Source organism: Bactrocera latifrons, unplaced genomic scaffold (assembly GCF_001853355.1).
Source record: "Bactrocera latifrons isolate USDA-ARS-PBARC rearing strain unplaced genomic scaffold, ASM185335v1 scaffold_111, whole genome shotgun sequence".
Classification (NCBI taxonomy): domain Eukaryota; kingdom Metazoa; phylum Arthropoda; class Insecta; order Diptera; family Tephritidae; genus Bactrocera; species Bactrocera latifrons.
In genome coordinates, this window is record NW_017534531.1 from 938,988 (window position 1) to 950,521 (window position 11,534).

The 11,534-nt window shown below is 38.2% G+C and overlaps 1 protein-coding gene across 2 annotated transcripts in view; it reads left to right on the top strand.

The window, feature by feature from the left end:
* Nucleotides 1-11,534, top strand: part of LOC108974361 (uncharacterized transmembrane protein DDB_G0289901) — a gene marked incomplete at its 3' end in the record, with an annotated part of 224,825 nt that extends 213,291 nt beyond the window's left edge. For both annotated transcript variants that reach the window (XM_018942128.1, XM_018942136.1), the window contains 1 exon segment: nucleotides 10,322-11,534. In XM_018942128.1, coding sequence (XP_018797673.1) covers nucleotides 10,322-10,548 — 227 coding nt within the window.

Genomic DNA, 11,534 nt, shown 5'->3' on the forward strand with positions numbered 1-11,534 from the left:
ATGAAGAATGAACGGTACCGGAGTAAGACAGACAGCAAAGCTTCGCTACAGGTGCATATGTGTGCTTGTAATGTTTGTTATTATTAGTTGCCTGTTAGGAAATGCGCGCTGCAACTACTGCAGGCATTACATGTGAGAGACTAGTAGAGTTGTATAACCAATATATAACCGTTTTATAATCAAAACTCAAACTTTATATTAAAAAGAGGGGGTTTTTTTATATAATTTTTTCTTCGCCGTTATAAAATGCTTTTACGTTATTTAGCATTTTAGGTGACGATCTGTATGTAATATTCAACGCCATCGGCTTGGCATTACTTTGCTCGCTTATGCTCCCTTGTAAAAAACTTATGCCGTCTGCGTCCGTACATTATAGTTTGTTCGATTCGCTACTCTCCAACGCTTGACGAGTCGAAGACAACTAATATTACACATCATCATTTTCGCCGCTCACTATATTTGCATATGTTTTGCCTTAACTTGGAAGTTTTGACTTAGCAAAAAGCTCTGACATAGCCTCTTCAGCTAATGTAGCTTTCGATAAAAAGGAATTATCCCTTCAAATAGCTCCGTCAATTGAGCCTCGATATTATTTTCGCAGCGCCAAACTAATTTCTCTGGTAATTTCATGCATCGGAAAGTTCGATCACAGACCTTTCCCTAACAGAATATGTTTATATTTAGTTATCCAAGCTATTTTTAAACTAATCCAAGCTGTTCCATACGATGGTCTGATATTGCAAATTCATTACGACAAGTGTCTGGTTAACTAACTCACGGTTAATTTTTTCTTTTTTCTGAACTCAAATATTTTTAAAGCAATTTAAGCTGAACTATATGATAGTTTAAAATGAAATTTTCATTACCAATAAAAATCTGGTTAACTAACCACCGGTTAATTTTTTATATTTTTTAATTTATATATTTTCAAACTAATCTAAGCTGAACTATACAAAGGTTTAAAATAGAAATTTTTTACCACGAAAGTCGGGTTAACTAACCCCCGGTTAATTTTTTCTCTCAGCTATTTTTAAAGTGACAACTTCATTAACAAAAAGTTCTGGTTAGCTAACCACAACATATTTGTTTGTTTGTTGTATTCACTTACTTATTAAACTAATATTAGCTGAACCATAACGATAGCTTGAAACGACAATTTCATAACCACAAAAGTCTGGTTAGCTAACCACCGGATATATATATTTTTTTTGTCTTATTAATTCATGTATTTTAGAAATAATGTATACTGAAACATTTTATGGCTCGAAATGACAATTTTGTTAACTAACCACCGAATATTATTTTTTTTTTCAAGAAAGTCTGGTTAGCTAATCACCGGTTAATTTAATTATTGTGAATATTTTGTAAAACAAAAAAGTTCACGAAGATTGCATTGTGACTAGTAAAAATCAAATTAACGGTCGTTGGTTTATCCTTAGGTAATATTCATGCCGTTAAATGCTGCTAACMCCGGCGTTGTGTACATACACCTCATATAAAAAGAAAAGTCAGACGTCTAAGCTGACGCACACGGCTAAATCGACACAGCTCATGCTGATCATTTTTATATACTTATACTTTATAATGACTCCGGCTTTTCTTTCTGGGTGTTACAAATTTCGTAGCAAACTCAATATACTCTGGATTCCAAGCCGCAAAGAAACTCCAAGAAAAGAAATAGCTGATGATATTGCCAGAATTACAATCAGTCTATCTACCGGATCATGAAATATGTTACGTTTTCGAAAGGCCTAACAGACGGATAAAGGAGATATGAAATGTCTTAAGAGCATGTAGATCGCCACGATCATGCGAAAAACAGTCAGTCAGTCAGTACTCGGTATACACTCAGTTTCTGAAGGACTGCAGGACGGTTGTTGGTCTAATGTCAGGTCACAACTCACTTACTGATATCGCATGCGAACCGGATGGTCATAAATAATGACGATATATGCAGAAAGTGAAGGGAAGTAGGTCTAAGAGAGCCGATGAAATACCTACTACGCTTCTGTTTCACCTTATTTAGAACTCGTCCTAGATATCTAAAAAATACACAGTTCTAGGGACTAAATGAAGTAACAGAATTAGATATCAAATCGCTCTAAAATATTGCAAAACTCGTTGACGTTCTGTATGACGAATACTTCTGTATATTACTGAACCTCAAACAGGCATTACTAAGAATCAGTAGGTGGTGTGATAACCAGCCGGTACATAATTCTTAAAAATATATATAAAATAACCAAAAGTTAGACAGAAATTACGAACTTGCTTTATATACTCATTTTTCGTTTATGTCAACAAGCGTCGCACTTCCTAGACGCCTACTTACAACAGGATTTGTAATCACATCTGCAGAAAGGCAATTTGCAATTAATATGGACTTTGAATGACCCATTACTTAAGCCCTTAATGCTATGTGTCGCCGCTAATTAAACTCTGGCGTAAATGCAATCCCATGAGAACAGTGCTACAATTTAGCACCGAGATTGAGATTGACTCTAATGAACAAGGATACCTTTGTACTTATAAAATCATTTCGAAGTGTTTTCTTCTTTAGCACTTATCGTCTTATATAGCCAATTAGAGAAACTTTCTCAAATCAGTTAGGTTTTGCTTGAGAACGGTAGCCATTCCAGTTTCCTTAAGCTGAAGAAAAGAAAACCATTACATTCACCTAAATGAACCGTGTAGTGTGRTTTTTGTTCTGGTGGAAACATCATTCTGTACTTCTTTCGAAATAAAGCAGGTGACAACGTTTCGATCAATGGAAACCGGTATGGATCCAACTTTTTATATCGCAAATGAAGGAAGTTGATCGTGAACACATCTGGTTTCAACAAGACGGGGCTACGTGCAACACAGCACGCGCAATAACCGACTTATTTCGGGACAAGTTTGGAGAGACGATTATTTCAAGAAATTAGGACATTGAATGCCCTCTAAGAAGTTGTTGTTTGACACCATTGGACGACTTCTTGTGGGGTTATTTGAAGTTCGTGTTCCCCTCCTATAAACCAAACTCTTTTCAAGCTTTAGGAGTCAATATTGAATGGGCTAGTCATGACGTAAGTTCGGTGAGGGAGAGCCCTGGCATTCACCCCCCCACAATCCGCTTCAGATCGAAGTTCTTCAACCCATGCCCCGACGAAAGAGGAGGACGATGTGAACAAATATCTCTTCTATGAGCAAATGGAGCGCAGCTATAAGAGCTATCTCCACCACGTTATTAAAATCATACTTGGCGACTTTAACGCCAGGGTGGGCAAAGAAGGTGCCTTTGGCACAACGGTCGTCAAATTCAGCCTTCATGATGAAACATCCCCAAAAGGGTTGAGGCTGATCGGCTACGCCCGGTGCCCAAAATTTGGTTATTTATACTACTAGATTCTAGCATAGGAAAATTCAGCAAGCTACCTGGCTGTATCCGGATCGAAAAACGACGAACCAGATCGATCATTTTGTGATAGACGAAAGGCACGTCTTCAGTGTTTTAGACGGGCGTACGCTACGAGGTTCTAGCACTGACTCGGACCACTATCTTGTTGCAACGAAGATCCGACGTTTAGAAGTGGCAATCACTACAGACAGCCCAACAAAAGACCGTTCGATACCAAGCGAGGTTTCAGACAAGGAGACTGTATTCGTTTGCTTGCAACATTGCAACGTCAACCGCAATAATTTTTGCCGCCGGACAGTTGATGCTGCTGCCACTGTTGGTGTGCTATGATAACAAGTAACTGTTATTGCTGTTGTTATTGTTGTATAGCATGTCATAACGAAGGATGGCTGCTTGCAACACGCCAATGTTGTTATTTGCATGTACTTATGTATTTGTGAGACTCTGGCAGCAGTGGCACGTTCTATGACTTCACATGTGCCGTGTTGAAGGCATTTTTCATATTTGCAACTGACTGAGATTGCATTTGCTGCGTGTATGAATGGATGTGTGATACACTCGTTTTTACTCGCAGCAGTATTCTTTTTTAATTTTTTTTTTCTGTATTTTTGCATAAGAATGGAAAGTCTCATAGTCCACATTATTGACTTTCACTCGAGCACGTCCGAAAGCTATTCAGCCATTGGTCGAAATAGCAAATTCGATTACCAGCGATGAATCGTTCCACCGCCAACGCCAAACGCAATGAAAGTAATTCACTTTGTGCGACGTGTTTTGAGAAACTTTTCAAGTCTGCTGAAATGTGCCACAACGGAATCGTGATTGAGGTGCATATAATGAAACGTGACCGAATTAAACACTTTTCATTTTTATTCAATATTAAAAGAGTTCGGTGAAGGCGCAGTGTTTATGAATGGGATTTTATTATACAAAATATTTAAATATCTCTCTGGTGTATAACTACGCAGCTAGTCAATTTTATTAGCTGTCTTTGATACACAAAGCTGTAGAGAGTCGTGAATCGAATACACTATGCTAGCTGTTCAAACAGACAGCAGCACTAACGATGCAACCTTGAGCCGGCATAGTAACACATAGACATAGGTTTTTCATGTCAGTGTAAAATCCTCTTGAACTTTCAAACAGAGTGGCAGTCTTTCTCTGCTTCCACCGGCGGGTACTGAAGTGAAACCTTCAAAGCTGGAGTGTTTTTGTCCATTCGCACCCCATGACCTAGCCTGCGCAACCGCTGTCTCTTGATGCGCTGAACTATATCAATGTTGCCGTATATCTCGTACAGCTCATCATTCTGCGTTATTCGCCATAGCCAACGCGCAAAGGACCATACATCGTCCGCAAAACCTTTTTCGAACTCTCCTAAAGCCGACTCATCAGATGATGTCATTGTCCCTGCCTCCGCACCATATACCAAGACGAGAATAATAAAGGACTTGACCCCTTTTTTTGGTTTGATAGCAGAAGATATTTCGTCTTGCCCTCGTTCACTGTCAGACCCATTTGCTTTGCTTCCATATCCAATCTGGAGAAAGCTGAACTAACAGCCTGGTGGTTGAGGTCAATAATATTAATATCATCAGCATACCCAAGCAATTGTACACTCTTATAAAAGATTGTAACTTCTCTATCTACCTACAGCTCGTACTATTTTTTTCAGCTATAGATTGAAGAAGTCAGCCGATATGGAGTCTCTTAGTCTGAAACCTCGCTTGGTATCGAACGGCTGGGAGAGGTCGTTCCCGATCCTGACGGAGCTTTTTGCGTTGCTCCAATGCCAGCTTACAAAGCCGTATGAGCTTTGCGCGGATACCAAGTTCAAACAAAGCGGCTTATAACCAACTTTAAAATCTACGAAGAGGTGGTATGTGTCGGTCATCCTTTCACGGGTCCTTACCAAGACTTGGCGCATGGTGAAAATCTGATCGATAGTCGATTTTCCAGGTCTAAAGCCCCACTGATAAGCACCAATCAGTTTGTTGACGATGGAATTCAGTCTTCAGTCGTATTGTGGTCTCCATTTTTGTGGATTGGGCAGAGCACACTTAAATTACAATCGTTGGACAAACTTTTGTTCGACCACATCTTGCAAAGAAGCTAATGCCTGTACGTTGTCAGTTCTTCGCCGCTGTATTTGAATAACACAGCCGGTAATCCATCTGCTCCTACCGCTTTGTTGTTCTTCGGGCGGGTAATTCCATACGAACTTCATCATTGTCGATAAATGGAACATTTTATTCCATAGTCATCATTGATTTTATTTGGACTTCATTTTCGAGGGGAAATTCTATAAAGGTGTTAATAACTCCACGGTGAACTCCTTCAACATCTCTCGAAAGTTGGTCTCGTCCGAAATTTGGCTGATATATTGTTCCAGTTCGTCGACATATTGGAGGAATGCTCCGGATGTTCCCAGAAGGCTGCTCTGCTTCAAACAGATGACTGACTTAACAGAGAACATTTGGACCTCAATATATAGAATTTCAATGGGAGTTATCAGTAGACATGCTGTTGTAATTGGGTGTGTGGTGTTCTGGGAGGTCTGACCAGATTAGCCTGCGTAGTTAATGGTCGGCCTGCCGATTGCCTTATATGTTGCCAGCAACGTCTCTTTGCCCTTACTCCAACTGCTGCTCGCTAGCGACTCCAAACTCTTATTGCGGCTCTGTACTTTGGTAATTATGGCGGTTGTATGCGTAGTGAAGGAGTTCAGATTGTCGAATCTAACATATAAAAGTTTAGGGGTTTTGACCGTCGTAGTTTCAAAATTACCGACGGAAATTTTGAGGTCCAGTTTGTACTTCTTCGACCAGTTTGTAAATAGGTTGGTTATAGAATTGATAGGGTAAAAATTTAGGTTCCTCGCAATTAAGATGCAATAATGTTCTAGGAGAGGAAGCCTTCACTTTTGAACACTTGGTATCAATTCCATTGCCCCACGTCCTTATCGTACAATCATTTGCGTATGAGGTATAGAAACACCTTCTTGTGGTGCAGAGGATTTCCTGTTTAATACCCCTTAATTTAGAATTTTGAACTAAAAATAATATGGATGATTGTCTAGCACTCAGATAGTTCACGGTCCTTCTCTTAAGTTTTCGAGAGAGCATAATTTGTTCGATGTTCACAAGCAGGTCTGTAGTCAAAAGCGCCAACACCTGGTTGGAGGAAAATCCTCTCACAGAGGGTTTGGAGTTGAGACCACTAGCTAACTGGGCGTTTATGACAATAAATGCTCTGATGGAGTAGTGTTCTTTATCCAAATCAAACTGGTGTTGGTCCAGGTTTAATAAGGTATCCATATACTCGCTTGTGTGGAAATAGACTCGCCAAATTCGTTTCTATTCAGAGAACTCAATACTTTCTCAGAAAAGAGTAGAGAGCAAAGAAGAAAAGATAACAGCTATTATCGAGTATTATGATTATAATATAAAAAACTTATGGTACTCTTGAAACGATAACAAACAAGAGGATGGTAAATGTTTTTTTGAAACCTCTTTCTTTCTTGATATAAATACTTTCCCATTTGCAATTTTGAAATTCTTTCCAATCTTCAATTTCGAAAGCCGGTCATTTTATAATCGACGAAATAGTTAAACAACCGATATTCGTTATAATAATAATCGATAATCCAGTTTTGCAAACACCTCGGATATAATATGAGAATAAGCTTTTTTCATTTCAAGAATTACCTAACAGCCACAAGCCATTTTAAACAAGTCTCATGATTAAGAACGATTGAAAAGGGAAAATTTAAATCTTTAATCTCTGAAAGCCACATTACAGCTCGCCATTTACTGTCTCCTTTGTTGCTGCCGCCGAAAATCGCGCGAAAGCTCAGACCCACAAATCTCATTTTTCGAAGTTCGGCAAATTACAGTAGCAGTTTGTTGTTGTTTTCGCAACATTTCAACCTCAACTTTGTCATATACGCGAAAATTATTGTGTTGGCCAAAAGGAAAACTTTGCTCCACTAACAATCAAAAAGTAGACCAACATTGATTTATGTATGAGGAATATGCATGTGGATATACATATGTATACATCTACTTATGTATATATACATGTGTATATGTACCTATATTTCTATATATGAGGCGCATGTGTCTGGGGGCGCTGAAAGCCCAAGTCGCCCACAAAAGTTGTAATGAGAATTTACTCGGAAAACTTTAAGTTTAAGTTTAAGTTGGAAACTTGGAAATTCAAAGTTTGACGGCCACTGAAATGTAGGAAAGCAGTGAGCGGAAAAAATTGAAGGGCACTTTCATTACAAGCGTAGTTTATAGTAAGCAAAGCTTAGTTAATTTTCAAAGGAAACTTAACTCATTTCTGATTTTCAGAATATATGATACGAGCTCCCAGAATCGGTGGTGAAATTTGGTAAAAAAAAATGAAATCAATATTTTTTACAGCAGGATGGAACGAGCAAGTCATTCATAGAACTTCGTGCCCTAGGGCGCTGGATCTATGGGATTCGCGTGAGCCTAGTATGCATGGCTTAGAAGTCCAGACTGGAACGTTAAAGGTCCATGGGACTACTACCTCTTAGCACGGCTCACATGTTCGTAATGATAGGCATGCTAACTGCATCCTAAAATGAAGACTGTGCCATTGGCACTCACGCGGTGAGGCTCAGGATTTTGGAGGAGGCAACTTGTCACAGCTGTTGGGAGGAAGATGGGATGAAAACATTTACCCTTACTCCTGCACTGTCCAAGATTCTTTGGCAAGAATGTTGTATGTAAGGTTGAAGCTTCTTGATTGTGATACTCCCTACGAACCTATTGAATTGAATTTTATAGCTAACTCCAGACCCTTTGTAGAAAATATTTTTGATCTGTACTTAAGAGAACTGAGCATGAAAATGTACCGGCATCTCTAGCTAACCAAGTGGAATGATTCGTAGTCATATTTACCTAACCTAACCCTACCCAACCTAACTTTCTACATAAACATTATACTTATAGCATCTCTTAAAACCCGCACATTTCCAGTGACTTTATTCAATGAAAAATTATTGGTCATTTTTTTTCATTAACTGTGGTTGACTTTGAAATGACTGTTGAATTTTTTCAAGAACATTTCTCATACCAAAAATTCGTTCGAAAGTTGAAAGCTGGAAACCATCATCCCTCGAATCAACTTCAACTTTCCCTCATTTGGCATATCAACCTACTCATTATATAATATTTCCGCTTCGAATACATAGTAATTTTTGACATTTTTCCACAGCGGCCTCTAGCAGCCCGTTTTGAATTCATAGTGTACATTTGAGCGCCTAATTTTCAGGCCACACTCGTGGCCTTAGCTCAACTTTCATGCTACGAATGACTTATTGMAAAAAGTTTTTGCCGTGCAGCATCAGAATAATTCTCTTGCTATATRTGTACATACTTATATATGCGAAAATATTACGTGACTCTGGTGTTGCAACTTTATTAAGCCAACATACATYGATCAAACCTGAGCTAAATTTCATTTCATACTCGTTTTTTATGCGCCAAAACGTCCGAAGGTGAGAAAAGTGGCAGAGATTGAAATAATTTTTGTGTAAATTTAACTCTATCTTCTATGGCTACAGTTTCGCGCTGTTACTTTTGTTCGGCAGAATTATTTCGTGACCTCATTAAGTAGCTCAATAGCTCTTTCTCTCAGTCAATAATTTTCAAAGTCTGTCTGTAAACTCACTTCCCGAAGAACACACACCTTGTCTTATGTCTTCGATATCACTCAAGAACTCCATACTATTTTCCTTGACTTCTCCCAAGCCCGTCACCCGAGTCTGCCAACGAAGGGGTGGAAATTTGTGAAGACTTTCGAGAAAACCACAGCAAAATCTGGCACATTTATCAACGCAGCTTACACCTACTTGTTCTCTGGGAATTTTTCCTTCGGGATCTCCCTCAACTAGCCACCCAAAAGTAATGCAGTTTCGGTTTTTTGGCCGGCGTCTCAGCCTCTTGGCTACCACTGCTAGTGGCTGAAGCTTAAAATTAGATAGAATACGGTAAACAAATATCTTGGAAGTTCTTAGTAAGCTCTACACTGCTTGACGATTGCAGTTGTACCCTTCTGGGCAAGTAGGCAGATGGACGCTTCTAGCTACCGCGTACCTAGCTTTCGTTAAGTTATCGACCTTAAAAATAGGCCRGAAGCGTTGCTGGCAATTCCACTTTAAGCATCTCCTTCTCCTTCCTTTTCTGWCGCCATGCTTAACTTGCCGGGTTTGTTTCCGTCTATCTCTGATGTTGTTTCTTTCCTAAAGCTGGGCTTTGCTTTAACTTCAGCGTTAGTCCCAGTCCCCTTGCACCTAGACCAAGCTTAGTTTATGGCTTTGTGCGATCTACTTTCTAACCCGTTACAAAGGCAGCTCACTTCTGGAAACAACTAAGCTCTCTCAGGTTTTTTTCTCAGAGGATCTTGATTTCTTTAATTCTTTATTTCGTGTAATGTTCTAGTTCATATTTGTAGCCGCGGGTATAGAAGGAAAGTAGGTTCCCACGTATCTGTAAACTCCGTTCGTGACAACGGAGCTGTTTTGTGGTCTCCAGTAATGTTGAAGTTAGGCACGGCTAGCATGATACATTGATCCAAACCTTAATTGTAGCCCNNTATTCTAAGACTTCTTATTATTTGCTAATGAGGGGCAACGAACACCCAACTAAAAAGTGAGACTTTAGCAGATAACTCTCAACTCCAGCAGGGGAGAACTGTGACCAATCCATTTTTGACATCGTCATGATACTGTGGTATTTATTACCAGCCGACCCACTCGTGAAGGTTTCATTATAGTTTGTTATAATAAAATTAATATATAATTGCCATAAAAAACAAAAATAAATTTGCAATAAAACTTTTGAATCGTAATAATCTATATACTCTTTCTCATCACTTCTTTCTTTATAGAACTGTGTGACGCAGCAGCGAAAATCCAGGCCGCCTTCCGTGGCCATATGACACGCAAAGTTGTGACTAAAGACACGCCCGACGATATCGACATACAGGAGATCACCAAGAAGGTGGCCGAAGAACTGGATATCGATCTAAGCGATCCGGAATTGAATAAAGCAGCCACCAAAATTCAAGCCTCATTCAGAGGCCACAAAATTCGCAAGGAAATAGGAACCGAATAAGAGAATCTTGTGCCCATATTTTCCTCATTAAACAACCAAAAAAAAACAAAACAATGTTGCAACAGAAAAAATTAATTAAAGAAAGCATAAAGCAGTAATACTAAAATATGGAAAAGAATAATTGCTAAAAATGTTAAGTAAATACAATTTGAATTATATAAACAAAAAAAAAAAGACATAAATTAATTAAAGAAAGCATAATGAAGCATAGATAATGATAAACAAAAATATCAAGTCATTTGTGAGGGCAATTATTTGGGAGATTCAAAGCATATGCAACAACGTTGCCATACACCTACAATTGTATACACTGAGCGAAAAATACACAAGCTTTTCAACTGCTGAAGGACAAAGCATAAATAAATATAAATTGTTGAGCAAATTTTAATAGCAAATGATAAATGTTGAACAAGTATTAACAYAAAATAAAAATAAAACTAAGAAAACAAAACTAATATTGACACTTTATAAGGGTTCAAACCAATGTGCGCAGTGTTGCATTTTCGCTAAATTAATTCAATATGAAAAATAAATATTAGAAACAAAATTGCAATTACTTTGAACTTAAAATTTTTATTTTATTTTTTTTCTCAGAAATATTTTTAGTCTCAGCAGAAGCAATTTTGGTCTCAACAGAACCATTTTTGGTCTCAGAAATATTTTTTTGTCTCAGCAAAAATATTTTTGGCGCATTTTTGTTTAGTCGCATATTTTTTTCACAGCACTGTTSAACGGCATAGGGGTTTCACAACACATTCTTTGAGCTTTATGATAAGTAACTGAAATAAATATATATTTTTTAATTTACAAAAAGTAGTAATTAAAATAATAAGATGTATATTAAATATTATAGTCTATGTATTTTAGCTGGTTTGGCGATTGTAAAGACTGCAGAGTCGCACCAGCAGAAAACAAAAGCTTTGCCAAATTATGTAGTTGTTGACATTACGTAGAGCTCGCTATAAGTTTTACTTACTATTTTGCAG